The sequence below is a fragment of the Arachis duranensis genome, chromosome 4 (genome assembly GCF_000817695.3).
Source record: "Arachis duranensis cultivar V14167 chromosome 4, aradu.V14167.gnm2.J7QH, whole genome shotgun sequence".
NCBI classification, from domain to species: Eukaryota; Viridiplantae; Streptophyta; class Magnoliopsida; order Fabales; family Fabaceae; genus Arachis; species Arachis duranensis.
In genome coordinates this window covers 97,677,046-97,691,352 of record NC_029775.3, presented here as the reverse complement: position 1 = coordinate 97,691,352, position 14,307 = coordinate 97,677,046, and the positions used below count along the sequence as shown (strand labels likewise).

The window sequence follows — 14,307 nt, the reverse complement described above, 5'->3', positions numbered from 1 at the left end:
ACACATACGGTTCCATCAAAATAATAAAAGAAATAATAAAAGAAAAAAGACATCTGCCAACCCAACTAGGTCCAGTCTCTTGACAAAAATATGTTTATACACTTGCCATATATAATGTCGAATTTAAATATTCACCCAAGACCATGGAGCAAAATTTTAATACTGAGGAGATTTCATTAACCTGTTGGCCAGTCAAAAACTACACCTCAGACCTACACACTACTGCTAAAAATAACACGTGTCTCATGAAAATTGTGCCAACATCCAAAAAATTACAAGGCGTGTGACACGCCTAATTAAGGCTAAAACTCACCTTTCAACACGCAGGATACATATTACAGGGAACTCCACACGTGATCATGGTTAGACGCAGTGGTAGAGCTTTGTCTATTTAAAAAAAAAATTAGTTTGTTTTATTAAATTGATATGTTTTTAACTTATGTATCTAAGTTTTATGTTTATTTTTACTATTTTTTAAATTTTTTATCTTCTCCTATTTAACATAATAAATAATATATCTTTAAATCAACAAAAAGTGATATATCTTTAAATTAACGTTATAAATTAAATATCATTATAAAATTAACACTAAATTATATTTAGCTTCTCATATAGTTTCATACATTATTTTATTTTTAGAATAATAAAAGTTATAATATAATTAGTAATAATATTAGTTATTAATAAAAATTTATTATTTTATTTTTAAATCAATTTTACAAATTTAATACTTTTATAGTATAACACTATTTACGTTAATAAATTTTGATATTTTTATTTTATTAAAAATTTAAAATTTTGTTTTGTTGTATTATATTATTTAATTTATAATAAAAGTAATAATAAAAATAATTAATCTTGAGACTTTTGAGAGATAAATATTATCAAAAGTGAAATTAATTTTTTAAAATGTTAAAAAATAATTTATAAGTTATAATTGATAAATCAGAATTATTTTTTGTTAATATTAACCATATATAATTTTACATATTAATAATAAATTTAAAAATAAAATAATTATATTTATAAATTTTATTTTAACATAAATATTATTATATAATTTTTTATTAAGATTCTGCTCCTCCAAAAAATTTTTTCAAACTCTGCGACTGGCTAGACGTAAGGAATAGGTGTTGTATCAGTCTCTCTGCAACTCCACCTTTATGTAAAACACTCCAAAAAATAATATACAACAAAAACACCATATATAAATTTATATAGAAAATAATTTCTGATCAAATAAAGAAGTCTAATCTTACTTAAAATATTAAAATATCTAGTGGTAGCAATTCCACAATAATTTGTAATGGATTAATTCGGGCTCTTTTCATTTTTTTAACATAAATAACCCAATATGCTAGAAAAAAAACCCAATATTATGTTAGTCCAAAAAAATGATTTTTTTTTGTAAAAATAAAAAAAAAATGGTTAGAATGAACCAAATGAACCAATTCTATGAGTAGAGTAAGATTGATCTGGTTTTTTTATGTAAAAGAACCGGTTAGAATAAACCAAAATTAAAATGAGGACACATGTCACATTCTCCCGCATAATCTTTATGAAAAGTGGTTTTTGATGTCTTTATGAAAATGGCCCTTGTTATAGATATCACCTTAAATATGTCATGATTATCACAATTTATATATTTGTAAATGATAAAAATGATGTTCATAAAAAATAAACTTATAATAACAGCAGAGATGATACTTTGATATGAAAGACCCTTACCAAAGTTCATAAACTGAGTACAGGATTGGCCAATAAGATCAAATAGCATAGCAAATAAAGCTTCTGCCTCGTGTTATATATACAGTAAGTTTGCATGTGTGTTACACAGTATAAGGCACACCATGCAACTGGATCAAAAAACTTTAGACATAATTATCATATTTACACATAGTTTCAAAATAGAAAAAGAGCATATATTTCTATTAGCTTAATTTTATTAAGTAAAAAGGTGTATTTTTGTTTGTAGTGATTGCATTTCTCTGTGAACTTTGTTAGGCAGAAGCATAATAGAGCATGTATAATTTCCCTTCTTGAACTCCAAAACTGTAGTTTGGGAAGGGGCTGCAACAGAAGAGCTGCTGCCATTTCCAAAAGAGAAACCAAACATGCCACAGGTATACTATTTCTGGGGCTTACTACCTGGCGTAAGCAACAAGTTTTTCATCTCTCTGTAGCCATGAAACTCTTCCAATGCATCACTTGTTGTTTTCCTTGTTGCTGTGAGCCCAGAAGACATCATGCTTGCTGGCACTGGTGTTTCTAGAACCTGATTCATGTCTTGAATGTTGTTAGCATTCCAGGTTTCGGGGTGTGTGCTGTGTGACAAGTGTTCGGAAGTAGAGAAATCTTGCCAGAGAGGTGGTGCTTTCTTCAGCATACGTACAAGCGCACCAACAGCAGCATCCTGGGACTTTCTGATGGGAAGGAATCCTCCAGCTTCAAATGCCTCGGCCATATGACCATGATCAAATGATTCCGCCCTGGTTATGCACAAGGGTTCATGTTAACGTCAGAAAAAAAGTACACCTGACAAATTTAAAGTCACCGACAACTTCAAAAAGGCCAAGGAAAAAAACTCAGATTATATATTATATATTACAAAATTTACAATTGTTTAAAATCTGACTCTTTGTCAAGAAGTCATACATGAACTAGTAATTTGAAAGCCTATGAAAATTAAGTTTTGAATTGAATATCAAATCCGAATGACCGAAGTGGAGAACCCAACCTCTAAAGCTAGCAGTCAAAGAGGGGGGAAGGGGGGAGAACCACTCTCCAGTCTCTCTCTAACTAGCAAATACCAAATACAACACTACTCGATGTGGTATTTTGCACTTTACAGCACTGTACTCAGCGATACATCACTCAGCCTATTCACGTGTGTACACACACACAGCTAATGGGATGTGATGCACACACTATATACCAGCGAGCTAACTCATGGAACCAATCCCTTCACCCCGCCCCCGGGCGCAACAACAAAAAAAGGTAGGTAGTAGAACAGGGTGGATGCAACCAATGTTGAATTGAGTTATTTAAATAGGAGACACCATTAAAGGGCGAAAAGCGGAACCAGAAAGCTGATTAATTCACAATCTGTATATACCAGATGAATCTATTCCGGAATAGATAGCATTCAATTCTGAATGCGGATTAAAAGAAACACTCTCAAAGATGAGCCAGAATAGACAAGAATATACAGTGCATCTAAGTTATTTCAGTCTCTACTCATTGGTATATAATCTTAAAAATATGAACAATTTGAAGGAGCAAGTGGGCAGAACAAAAAAGTGGAAAAGAACATGCAAAGTTTTCTGCACAAGTAGTGATGTTCACCAATTTATAATAATAACTACTATTAATACTACTTTCCCTTTTTTTATCTCGTATCTATAATTCCATTTTAGCTCAATGGACAACAATTAGTTGAGCTCAAAAACATAGTAACCAAGCATGCAGTATGGATCCATGTACGTCCTAAGTTTTTCATCCTGGTATTTGGATTGTCATTTTTTTCATGCTTATAATGCAACTATATAGGGAGGGAATCCAGCATCCAAAATACAGTGTGGGGGAATTACAGTAAGCAGGATTCTTGAGAGAACCCAAAATTCTAATCAAATTTATTAGGTTATTACTTATTATTACTTTATTAGTATTATGTCTCACATAGCATATAATTTGAAAATTGAAATCCAATCCACTAAGAAGTAAGAACCTATTAGTATTACCCTAGACTTTCTTGGGCCAAACATGACCTTCCAGTTGCATATAGGTCACCTGATAAACCTGAGTTACCCTGATTATATAGTACTTATGCTATTTTCTTTACAAGTTCAAACAATACTATTGGTACCATAAGCTACTTGACAAAGCATATATCTTATGTATGAGATTGACATAAAAGGAAGGTGCAAGTCTGAGCAAATTCACATAGTACCTGCTGCCTGGATCTGTCAGATCATCATCATCCACATCAAAGGGGCAAGTAAAATCAGTTTCATCAAAATCATCCTGATAAGACCTACTTGAGCTTCTGGAAATTGAAATCTGTGGTGAACTGCAAGCTGATATCTTGATTCCAGAGTATTTCCGAGGCTCATCTTTTCCAAGAGGAAATAACTGCAAAAAGTGTAACAGACTATTAACAAATCTAATATGTTTGAACCAACGAAAAAGTTCCTATGGTTAGTATGCAGCATACCTTCTCAGCTGTTGCACCTGTTTGCATTGTGTTCACACCTCTATCATTCTTAGAAACACACCTTAACCCTCTAAGTGGAGGAGTTGACGGCAAGTTATGCCTGTTGTGGTATCCAGGGAAATTTGCAGCTTCAGCATTAGGTATGCTGACTGGAGCACTTTCAGATCGTAAAAGCGTTTTAGATGATAATGACCCAGGATAATACTCATCAAAACCTGAATTCTTCTTCTGAATCAAGGACATCTCAGTTGGATGAGGGGGCAAACTTGAAGGTGGTAAACGCCGAGAACTTGCATTAGATACAGACATGTGCGATTCTGAATATGTTGGTGAAGGCGAACAAGTAATGGAAGGAGGTGAGGCTCTACAATGGTTGTGACTCCAACTATGTTGCCTCGAAAATGGCAATGACGACAGAGAGCCATGTGATGGCAATCCTGATGGGTACCTCCTCAATGGATCTGCCAGTGGACTGCCAACATAGTCAGTTATAACTTGTGGGGACAACGGAGTTGAAGATTCAGAGCTCAAGTCTGATGCGGATGGGCGATACATCACCGAAAGGCACAGCCTACCAGAATAAGTATCCACAGGGGTAAACCCAAATTTCATCATTTCAGCTTCCTCTTTATGGGTGAAGGGCTCACAAAAGGAAGATACCCGGTGAGCAAGAGTAAAGGGACGAATCTGTGCAGACGAATTGAGCTCTCTGAAAAGCTTATACGCAGGTAAAAGTCTAACTGTGGCATACAAGGACCTTAGAAGTAAAGTTGACTTCTTATACAAGGCATGCAAAGAAACGTTATTTGACCTCCTACTACCAGAACTAGAATTCCTTGTCTTTCTGCTCTCATACTGAACCACCCATCTCTCTAAAATCTTTTCAGTGTTTGCGTCAAGTCCCAATTCTTCATGATCAGTATTCCAGCTCAAAGGGTATCTTTCCTTGAGTGAAGAACTCCTAGGAAGAACCCCTTTGGGGGAAAAACTCATGGGGTCCCAGCCAAGAGGCTTTTGCACTAAAATAACATCAATGACTATCAAGTCAAGATTGTTGCGGCGTGAGAGGTCAATGTTATCTATGGCGGCAGGGCAATCGTGAAGAGTCAAATTGAACCATTTATCCCTGGGGCGCACACTGGGGGAGGATGAAGATGAAGAACATGGAGAGGAGATAGCTTGATCAAGACAGGAACTACGTGAGGAGACAGAAAGAGCCCTTGATTCAAGTATTATATGAATGCTTTTGGCAAAGAACTCTCTTATAATTTGTTCCATCTTTGCAGCTTCCGAGTGCGAGGATGCCATTGAATGCACCCCGAAGATTAACACTACTATGTCGTATAGCGAAAGAAAAGAGAATTTACTTGAATCCTTCGCGCAAGAGAAGAAAATATTAGATTTTATTTTCCCTTCCCTTATCTTGGATTGAATTTGGAAAAGAGAGTATTAAGGAGTGGACTCCTCCATGAAGTGGGGCAGTGGCCGTTGATACATGATACACTTCATCATCAAATCATATCAACACTTTCACTCTCCGGAATTATTTAATTAAATACCTTCAGTTAATGTCATCAAAATCTTCTTAAGTCAATAATATTCAACAACGAGATTCTAGGTACAAGATAACAGGACTTTAACTTTTACCCCATAAATCTTGTCTTTTGGGATGTTCCCAAGTCATAACAAATATTTAAATTAAAAAAGATTGTGACAACTGACAAAGCAAAATTTAAAATTAGGAGCTGCTCACCCAAAAAATCTACAGAGATAAGAACCAATTAAAATTCGATAAAGAGATTAAACTAACGACCATTTTTATAATTAATAAAAACTAAAAACTATTAATAAAATATATTTTTATATGTAAATATATTATTGAATTATATTTCCTTAAATTCTAATAAAATTTTAATAAAATTTCATATTTTCAAATTTTTTATTTTACTCGTGATGGACCATAAACCTCTGCGAAAACAAAATCAACAAGACGGTTATCAGGTGAACTATAAATCAGGTAACAAAACACTTAACAACTAAGGAAAGACTCCAAAAAAAACAACCACAAGGAAAATAATGGAAGAGGCCAAGATAATAGAAGCTGGGCACAACAACCTTTCCCTCTATTTAAACTACAGAGAATTAAAAAAAAAGAGAAAAAAACATATACTAAACAGCCACTCGCATTACTCGAAGATCAGCCGACCTATAACTCAACCAAGAAGTATTAATACAACGTTAAAAGCTTGGATCAACTATAGATAGGTTCGTTCGTCTCAGACGGAACAACTAGTTTAATAGTCGATCATAGATACATATATTTTGTCATTATATAGCACAAATGTATATTTTCTGCATTTTATGTGGAAATTCAGGGTGATAAAGTATGTGAATATGTTTATAGTACAAGCTAAGAATGAGGGGATTATGATTTAAGATACATGTTTAAGGTAATACAATACTGCAAATATGCTTGGTTCATAGATTTCAATATGCAATGCATTATTGCATTGCTGAAGGTAGTGGTTTCTTGTACATAGCTTTTGATAAGTGAAATTTAGTTACTACTTACGGCGGTGATTAGAAAATAATCAAAGGAATAATGGATAAATGTGCATATAAAAAATCATACGGTAAACAAAATTACGCACAAATTATTTAATGAGTTAAGTATATACATGAATTTTATGGTTTATTAGTTATATCTACCATTTTATCAATAAAAGTGTGTCTCTGTTGGTAGAATTGTACATGTGTCATGTGTTTTTTTACCCTAATACTATGTAGTAAGCTATAATGCACAAATATTAATACGGATATCAGATATGATACGGCACAATATATGCGAAAATATAAATTTTAAAATCTTATAAGAGACACGATACAGTATATATATAAAATATAGAATATTTTTTAGATAAATTATAATAATATTTTAATATTTTATTGATATTAAAATATAAAATAATTTTTTAACTGTTTTTAGAATTTCGTTGGAGAGCCAATGAATTATTTGTACAATGTGTACACAATGGACTATTTATTTAACCCAATATGAGTTAAAAAATGAACATCCAGAGTAAAATATTACTAATTTCTCAAACACAATACATTCATACTATCCAGAATAACCATCCGGGTACCAGGGATAATAAATATCTGATATCCTACTGAATCGAACATCTCTAAATCCCATTATACACATTGTATAAATATTCCATTGGTTCCCTATATTTTTTCCTGTTTTAAATGTCTTCTTTTAATTATTAAAAGTATTTAAAATATTTTTATTTTAAATAATAATAATATATATTATTTTTAAACTCATTTCAAGAATACATGTTAAAAATAAGGTTAGACACATTGATACGTGATGGTATTTAGGTGTGTCCAAGTGTGTCCGGAAAATTTTTTTTCATTTTTTATTAAGACACATTTGGACACAGAAAATACGCGTGTCAGACGAGTGTCGTGTCTAAAATGTGTCCGACACGCAGACACAACAACTCAGTAATATATCCATACTTCATAGGTAGTGAGTAATGTGACTATTTAATAATTAGAAGGATGTTTATTTAATATCTTTAAACTAAAATTGAGATTAAAAATTTTTTTTACTTTCACACTTTCTCTCTCTTTCTATAACCCAAAATTGGAAGAAAAAAATTGTGAAATCCTGACAAAAAAAAAATGCTACAACTTAATAGAAGAAGAGACCCATATTCCTTAATTGCACTAGTATTTTCCATGACTCCTCTTTGTTACTAAAAAATAAGAAAAAAATAATCTGACTACAATAATGGCAAGACAACTTAATACAGTAATATTAAAATTTAGAACGGAATAAAATCCTAAAAGATTGTTTCTTCTATATCTACCGTGGGAGGTATGTTGTGCCGTTGTGTTGCTGTTGTAATTCCTTTTTGGAAAGAAGCAAGAAATCACTTATATCATAAGTGTTATGACGAGGAACTGAGTTGGGAAGATAATTTAAAGAAAAAACCATCAGGAATAAATGTACAGCAGTGGAGATGGTTCGTTTCCTATCGTTTGAAGGAATCTACTAAGGTAATTAACATTGGATTCATACTCCATTTAATGTTATTATTTTAAACATTTTACATAATTGAATAAAATGATTGATTGAAAGTGATAGTTGTAAAATGCCAAAAAACCAGTAAAATAAGTTTCTAATCGTTTAAAAAAGTGGATAATATTAATGGTGCATTACTTTCTTGTTAGCCTTCTACATGATAAATTGTATTTTTGTCTTTATCTATAGGAAAAGTGTAGACAAAATGCTGTAAATCGGTCAAAACAACTTTATACACATACTGGGGGTTCTAAGACAACTGCCAGGCTAAGGGATGAAGAGGTAATTATGTGTGTATTATCTTTCATACAAGTTTTTTGTGGTTTGTGATATAATTCTGTAACATGTATGATTGTATACATATTTAATGTGGGTACAAGAGAAAAAACAGCAAAGGCGCATTGGTAGAGGAGAAATATTTATTATGACTCATAAAAAAAGGAATGGCTCTTATATGAACGATGCTGCGCGTGTTGCTAGGGTAAGTGTTGGCTAAGAATTAGTGTTGCTCTATTCATGTTGCAAACTTTGACATGAGAACAACCAAACTCTTGTATGACTGTAGGAAGCGATTGCGAATATCGAGAGCCAAGATGGTTCCTCGAAGGAGATTTCACTTACTGATTCGCTTGCGCAAGTTCTTGGAAAGGAGCATTCAGGACGAGTTCGGGGTTTAGGTTTTGGACCATGTCCCACCGAACTTATTCATAACACGACCCAGCAATCGAACTCTGGAGTGCAAATAGAGGAGTATCAGAGGGAGATTATAGAATTAAAGGCAACCGCAGCAGAACAGAAGGCAGAGATTACAGAATTAAAGACAGCGGCAGCAAAAAATAAGGCAGAGGAAATGGAAAAAATTACAGACTCTGGTAAATCTAGTAAAATACATGTTACAACAGCAAGAAGACACTTTGCCACCTGAAATTGATGCACAGTTGAAGTCTTTAGGGAATGTAGCATAATAGGGATCTTTTAAGACTTAAATGTTTTCTTCTTTCCTTTATGAACATTATACTTTGAGATCAAATTATTATCAACTATTTTATTTTGTCATCTATATATATAGATCATTTGGGATATGTTAGTATTGTGTTTTAATTTTTATATGTTTTTTTAATTGTAATTGCACACAGAATCAGTTAAGATAGTAGGAAACAATTTTAAATTAAAATTTTTCATGAATGTTGATGGTAAATATGAACACAAAATTCAAATAAAGTATTTGTTTGAAAAAAAAAGTTATTGTCAGCGGCGGTTATGTTTGAATGCTGCAAAACCTGGTTATTTAATCAAACTCAGATAGCGGCGGTTATCTAACCGCCGGGAAACATGTCTCAACCTAGACCTGGAAAGCAGCAGCAGTTTCCAACCGCCGCAAAACGTATCCGCCGGTAAATTGATGTTTGGCAGCGGTTATTCCAGCGGTCGAAAAAAACCGCCGCTAAAGGTTTGCCGGCGCCCTTAGTTTCAGCGGTTGATTAACCGTTGCTGTTTGTTTAGCGGCGGTCAAAAAACCGCCGCTATCCTTGTTTTTAACCGCCGCTATCTGCCGGTCCTGTTGTAGTGATATTGAACGTAGATGTAAAAATTTTGTATGTGCTAATGAAATTGGAGATAGTGAAAAAAATTTGAGAGTTCTATAAAAGAATAAAAAAAGTCCATAGAAAAATTTATGTTCCAAAAAGTAGAACTTATTGTTAGTACATTAAAGAAGAATGAAAATATATGCGAAAAAATTACTATTCACAATTACTCATATTATTGAAGAAATAAAATGTGTTAGAAAAATAATACAGGATATTTGCTTAGAATTAAACATTTATGCTTTATTGTTGCTTATGGTAATTGTTCACAAATAAAATTTGGAATTAGGTTATTCTTCTTTGTTAGGTTTCATAGTTTCTCCAATTTTTGGTCATGAAAGAAGAAAAGGTGGATGAAGGTAAAGAATTTTTAATCTCAACTTTAATTTAAATATATTAATTAAATATTCACCTAATTACCAAATAGCCATATTACTCATCATATAGTACTAGAATGAAAAAAAAAACGTAACACTTATGTAGTTCTATTAACGGCAACACATTTCTATTGATGGAATAGTAGATGTAACCAGTAAAACGTAGAATTCATGTGTACACTTGACTTGTTAAATAATTTGTGTTTAATTTTGTTCACCATTTAATCTTTTATGTATACATTTGTTCATTCTTTTCTAATCAAAATATTTGGAGTTTTTATTTTGTTTGCACTTTTTTAAAGTAGTTTTATATTAGAGTCCGGGTCATGATGATAATTGATAACTTCAATTTGCCAATCCATATTTCTTCGTGCAGTCTATTTAAGCAAAACTGTAATGTCACAAATGGAAAAAAAAGTAGTTGGGCAACAACTCAAGTTCAACTAGAGCCCAATAGAAAAGGCCTTAAAGAATAAGGCAATTGTTCTTGACCAAAATATAAAAGTCCATTATTCAGTGCTCACTGTTCACCAAACACACTGGAAGCTTTCCCATTATCTTCGATAGAAAGCCAATTTCAATGACTTTATTAATTTAATACATCAAATGCATCCCTATAAAAATATAGGTGAATGCTATTATACCTATAATGTGGTGCCTATTTATTAAAAAAAGTTAAAAGTTATTATTTTATTTAAAAAATATAAAAATAAATAATTTTTAAAAAATTAAAATTTACTACAAAAAATAAGTTAGGCAACATTTAAGAAAAATTCATAGACACCATAGAATTGGCCAAAAATATAACTGTTGTAAATTAATTATTTGTTAATTAACAAAAATATTAATTATTAAAAAATATTAATGTTAAAATAATATATAATATAAAAAATATAAATATAATAAGATTGTATAAAATATATCAATATAAAAAATAAAAACAAAAAATTGAGTTTATGGCCCGTTATGCACCAAAGGGGTCCTGATTAATTATTTTTTCTTTTTTTCTTGAATAATGAAGTTTAAGCAATATTTTAACATTCATCTCATTAATTGTATTAATTAATTAAGCCATATTTGTATATCACATGAGAAAAATATTTTTATTTGTTTATTATTAGAGTATAATTAAAATCGATTAACATCAATTAAAATTATTTAATATATCTGTATATTTATTATTTTAATTCTTTTAATACCTATATATCTTTGTATATTGTATCATTTATATCACTCTCAAATAATGCACAATACCTTTTTTAAATTACTCTCTTATTTCTAACATAATATAAAGAGCATAGGATTTTCTTTCCATAAAACTTAGTCCATAGTCCTTTTTTTTTTCTTTCGACGGTGTTTTGTTTTTGTTTTTTTTTTTATCACTTTTTCGACATTGTCTTATCACTAACCATACCATCATCTTTGTCTCGTCACTAGAAATTGTCGGATGCGTTGCCACATGCTATTGTAAAGTTAATGATCGCCCTAAATGCATCTAGCACCGAGATCAACGACCACAATCAATGGTCCAAAATCGCCTTAGGTGTCTAGGATCCACGCCTCCCACCAACCTACGTCTCGTCCGGCTCGACCTATTCGTTGAACCGCGTTCCACATCCTACTGAGTTAGGGTTGACGTGTCTTCTTCTTCCGCTCAAGCGTCGCCACGTGTTCGCCCCCTACTGACATGGCAAATAGTGGGGCTCATCCTAATACTTTTTGGTAAGCTCTTTTCGATTTTGTCTTCCATTTTTTCGGTTTTTGCTCCAATCTTATAGTTTCTTTCCTTTTTTGTCTTTGTATCTATTATTATGGAAAAATTATAGGTTTTCAGCCTATTCCTATTATCCTTAATAGTTCCAACTATGCATATTGGGTTAAAGTTATAAGAGAATTTCTTAAAGGGCGCAAAATATAGCACTATGTGAATGGTGATGTTGTGTGTCTTGTTAAGCAAACTATGACTAAAAGGTCAAAAGATAAGACTTCCAAATCTAAAAATGCTGAAAAAAGATAAATTAAAAGATTGGGATAGTAAAAAACACCAAATTATCACTTGATTTCTCAACATTTTTACTTGAAACATTCATTTATAATTTGAGTGTTTTAGAAAGAGGTGTGAAATTATTTGGCAAAATATTACTTCATTTTTTATTTCTCTCATTAATACCAACTGCTAAATGAGCTTCATAATTTTAAGCAAGAACATGGATAAACAATTTTTTATTTTCTTGCTCAAATTAAAATTGTTTGAGATCAATTGACCTCTTATAAGCCTATTCTTAAATATACAACTGATGTTAAGGCATAAAAGGATTATCACAATTGAATAAGTCTGAGACAGTTTCTCATGACACTATGAGCCAGGTAGAACTTCTCTTCTTCGTCAAAAAATCCCATATCATTATCTATTATTCGTCAGATCTAAATTAAAAGTAAAAAAAAAAAAGAAAAAAGACAAATAGGTCCCCGACTTTTCAAATTTTTGACAAATACATCCCTGACAAAATTTAAATATAAAAAAATCCCTGACTTTAACAAACGGAGGACAATTTAATTTTTCCATCTATTTTTCTCTTATACATGAAACGGAACTGGCTGACGTGATTGAAACGGTGTCCAAGTGTCCGTTACGGTGCCACGCTGGAAGAGGAATAAAGTTCTAAGGACAAATAGGTCCTTACTGATGAAAACGACGTCGTTTTCATAAGGTAACTCTAATGAGATCTAAACTGGGTTTCCTAAAGTAACATACGCATCAGTTGTTCATATTTGTTCATGGTGGTGTTGCTTATATTGATGGCCAGTTATGGAAGCTCATCAATCACGAGACAATGCGGAGATGGTGGCAGACGACAGGAAGGCTCGATTGTAAATGCACCACCATGTTCAGTTCAAGCTGGGGATGAGAAAGATTGCATCGCTCCAAAATGCTTCTGTGGGATGTATGCGATATTTTACATGTCAAAGACAAATACCAACCCAAATAAACTATTTTTCGGATGCCCATTCTTCAAGGTAAGCTCACAAATTTTCATGTATATGGATGAAGTTGAGAGTTTTTTTTACCAACATATTTTCATACTATCTAAATTGATTTAGGTGAAACAACCATATTATAAATTGTAACACCCTAATATTCAAATCCTTATGCTCGAGTCATAAGTCAATGATATTACGGTGGTACGACTCTCAGGTGGATTTTTAATATATAAAAATAGGTAATTTCGAAAGGAGTATAAATCGAGAAGCCTGAAAGGAGTAGAAATAAAATCGCGAAGACGTATCACTCACGTTTCGACAACGAAAAGTTAAACCGCGAAGCCGAAAGCGATATACGGACAAGGCATAAAGGAGATTAAGAGATAGATAACAGATAGATATATATAACATAAGTAAATAGCCACTAGTCGCGACCCGCGAAGTTTAGGCCGGCTAGGGTACAAGTAAAAGTGCCAAATAAATACAATGCACTGCAATAAAAACTCACTAAGCATCCTAAACTCCTTTTCACCAAGTATCCAGCCTAGATTCTCACTAATCCATAAATAGGCATCTGTTGTAAGGGGATACTAAATCTAGTTCATGTTACACATGTTTCCCAACTCGCTGATTCTTTCACAAATCAGACTCAGAATCATAAGCAAAACCATTACCAGTTGTTCTGCCTCAGCAACTCTATATCGATACATCATACCCTCGCCTGGAGCTAGTGAAATCACATCACTGCGTCTACCCAGGGGGCTCAAAAAAGTAGTTGACAACAGTGCATCCTAATCTCTCCCAAAGGAAACATAAGAGCCTCTATAGGCAAGTTCCAAAAGAGTTCAATACATAATATAATCTTTTTAAAACAAAGATGGAGAGATTCTAATCAAAGCACAAAGTAGAGGAAATAAATATCTTCGCCGTCTCTCAGACGAACCGCAGCTCACTTCTGAGCACCTGAACCTGTAACTGAAAAACAAGAGATATATACGGAATGAGAACCCCGGGCCCACGGGTTCCCAGTACGGTAAAAGTGCCAAATAAATACAA

General features: G+C 32.6%; 2 protein-coding genes across 2 annotated transcripts; one reads left to right on the top strand and one right to left on the bottom strand.

The window, feature by feature from the left end:
• Nucleotides 1-1,751: 1,751 nt before the first annotated feature.
• On the bottom strand, nt 1,752-5,862 carry LOC107485104 (autophagy-related protein 13b). The gene is made up of 4 exons (XM_016105625.3): nt 5,581-5,862; nt 4,214-5,544; nt 3,950-4,131; nt 1,752-2,489 (listed from the first exon to the last, which is right to left on the bottom strand). Coding segments are annotated over exons 1-4 (1,875 nt in total). The 5' UTR covers nt 5,582-5,862; the 3' UTR covers nt 1,752-2,128.
• A 2,239-nt stretch (nt 5,863-8,101) lies between these two features.
• LOC107485088 (uncharacterized) lies at nt 8,102-9,231 on the top strand. Its single transcript, XM_052260616.1, has 4 exons — nt 8,102-8,281; nt 8,496-8,588; nt 8,689-8,787; nt 8,872-9,231. The coding sequence occupies exons 1-4, from the start codon at nt 8,102-8,104 to the stop codon at nt 9,229-9,231; spliced, it is 732 nt and encodes a 243-aa protein (XP_052116576.1).
• The last annotated feature ends 5,076 nt before the right edge of the window (nt 9,232-14,307 follow it).